Source organism: Antrostomus carolinensis, unplaced genomic scaffold (assembly GCF_000700745.2).
Source record: "Antrostomus carolinensis isolate BGI_N321 unplaced genomic scaffold, ASM70074v2 scaffold38446, whole genome shotgun sequence".
Classification (NCBI taxonomy): Eukaryota; Metazoa; Chordata; class Aves; order Caprimulgiformes; family Caprimulgidae; genus Antrostomus; species Antrostomus carolinensis.
In genome coordinates, this window is record NW_010321790.1 from 1 (window position 1) to 2,555 (window position 2,555).

Here is a 2,555-nt window from a genome sequence, read left to right on the forward strand (position 1 = left end):
CCTAGCCAGCCACCCCTGTTGGGGTGCAGGGGGTCCTGCTCTCTGTCCTGGCTGGAAGGAGCTGTGCAGGGGGAGGCAGCTGCCCTTGTTGGGGTGCAGGGGGTCCTGCTCCCTTTCCTGGCTGGAGGGATCTCACCACATCCTGAAGCTTTTCCTTGGAGCAAAACCCACCCCACGGCAGGACCAAGGGTCCTGCTTCCCCCCCTGCACAGCACCCAGTGACAACAAGAGTCAGCACAAGTGTGGTCACCCCGAGAGAGGTGAAAGGGTCAGATCCCAAACACAGGGAAAAACCGTCATTGTTGAGATCAAGGATTTATTTACACGTCAAGGAAAACTCTCACCCAGAGTCACATGAGGAGGAAAAAGCAAACAAACCCAAAGGACCAAGCAATTTGCCTCCTGAACACAAACGCTCGCGCTCCCCAGCGCCTGCCCACCTCCTCGGGCAGCTCAACGCCTTCTCTCCTCCTTCTCCACGAGGAGAAACTCAAGGCATGATTTTTTTGGGTTTTTTTTGGTTTTTTTTGAGTTATCTGCACCACAGAAAACACAATCTGAAAATAAAAACCGTCTTTCTAAAGGGATCTGCCCAGGCCCGGGGGGATCACGGAGCCCCCCGCGCTCTGCGGCCGAGGAAAGGTCCGAGGGGCAGCACGTCTAGTACTCGTCCAGGGTGTCTGCCCGCGGGACGGAGAGTCCCCGCTCCTTCAGCGCCTGCACTTTCAGCTTCTCTGACTCCTGCTTGGCCTGCTGCTCCACCCGCTGCTCCTCCAGGATCTCCTCGATGGAGACCTGCTGCAGAGGGGTGTCACTCTCCTTCTCCAGGTCCTGCAAGAGAAACAGCCCCGTTAGCCCCATGGCTGGGACACACAGCTCTGCTCGTGGGATGCTCCGGGACGACATCAGCTCATCAGCTCTGCCAACAGCATCTCACTGGCCAGGGCAGCACCGGTCTGGAGGAGCCACCAAAGGTCCAGGCTGGATCTGCACCCACATCTCCACTGGGATGCTGACACACGTCCCTCTCGTGTGCTTGGTGATGTCCAAGCGCTTCCTACGAGCGCCTGGCCGGGCTCTGCGCTCCAGGAGTGTGCGCATCGCTGTGCCATGGACAACGTGCTCCATGGCTCTGGCCAAAGCTGCTGGAGCAGGATGGTTCCCCAGGAGAGCAGCTGTGAAGGCAGCTCAGGGATTTGGTCCTGTAAACACTCGGGTTCTCCCTGGGTCGTGGTCACAGATCTGCACATGCAGGGCAGTCTCCTCCCGGTGAGGCCCGTGATGAAGGTGACACAAAACAGAGGGGCTGGGGGCACCTCAGTGTGGGGGGATGCAGGAGGGACCCCCAGGACATGGCTGTCCTTGGGAGGGGGCTCCTGGGGAGCAGCTGGGCTGAGCTCAGACTGAAGCAAACTCCAAGTGAGACTGTGCTTGACGCCTCCCAAACCCATCCCAGATGTGTCCCCTGGTGCCAGGCCAGCAGGGAGGTGACAGCCCCACAGGCAGCCGCTAGTGACATCCTCCAGCAATGCCACACACCGGCCAGGGCTTCCCCACATCTCCCTCCGCTCACCAGCCCACACGTTGCTCTTCACCCCTCACATTGTCCCAGAGGAGCTGCAGCTGTGGGATGACACCTCTGTCCCCTGATACACAGCGGCATTTTCATGACAGTTCAGCCTGAATTGGCCTCAGGAGACGGCTGAAATTTCATCCCCCAGAACAGGACAGTGACTGTATCTCACAGCAGACAGACAGATGGACACCCAACGTCCATCTCAGCAGGGTTGCTTGGAGTCATGACCCCAGCAGCTCAGACCCAGACGGCAGCAGAGCCGCTGCCCCGGGCAGCGGGAGCCGCTTACTTACGATTTCCCCCAGCAGAACAACGTTCTCGCCTCTCACGACGAAGATGCCTCGAGGGATGTCCCCATATTTCTTGCCCACGTGGATGCGCTCCACAGTCTGGTGCAACACCAAGTTTGCTGCAGCGATGAAGAGAGAGAAAACAACCCATTTTTGGCTGTTTCCCAACTATAAAGTGTCTCATCCCAGCCAGGCAGAAACCCGGAGCAGGGGTGGCACCGCCGCTTTCTCGCCTCTCAGCGCGTCCTCTGAGCCCCGTCACCGAAGGCAGCGACCGTCACAACGATGGATGAGGCACCGTGAGGCACCTCTGCCCACCCGCTCCCGCACGGGCAGGACAGCGAGCCCAGACCACCGGCACCCAAGCACCGTGTGCCAAGGACGGCAGAGACAACGGCACCGTTGGTGCTGCAGGTTCTGGGCGATGAGCGCGGTGGTTGGTCGTGAGCACAAACATCTCCTGGGCTATTTCTGCCCAAAAAGGGACGTCTGAGCACCAGCGCTGGGTGCAGCGGGGTGGGAACCCCCAGTTGTGGGAGAGTCGTGCAGGGGGTGTTTGAACCTCAACACACAGGCTCTAAAAGCTCGACCGGCCACCGCGTCACCCTACGCACAACGACACCGATTTCTTCTAAAACTCGTGGTTTTGGCCAAGGAAACGCGCGCTCCCGCTCGGCCCCGGCACACGG

General features: G+C 59.7%; 1 protein-coding gene across 1 annotated transcript; it reads right to left on the reverse strand.

The window, feature by feature from the left end:
• Nucleotides 1-660: 660 nt before the first annotated feature.
• Nucleotides 661-1,985, reverse strand: LSM1 (LSM1 homolog, mRNA degradation associated; the record flags this gene model as incomplete). The annotated part of the gene is made up of 2 exons (XM_010170064.1): nucleotides 661-831; nucleotides 1,870-1,985. Coding segments are annotated over 2 exons (287 nt in total), but the record flags the coding sequence as incomplete, so codon positions are not given.
• Nucleotides 1,986-2,555: the final 570 nt, after the last annotated feature.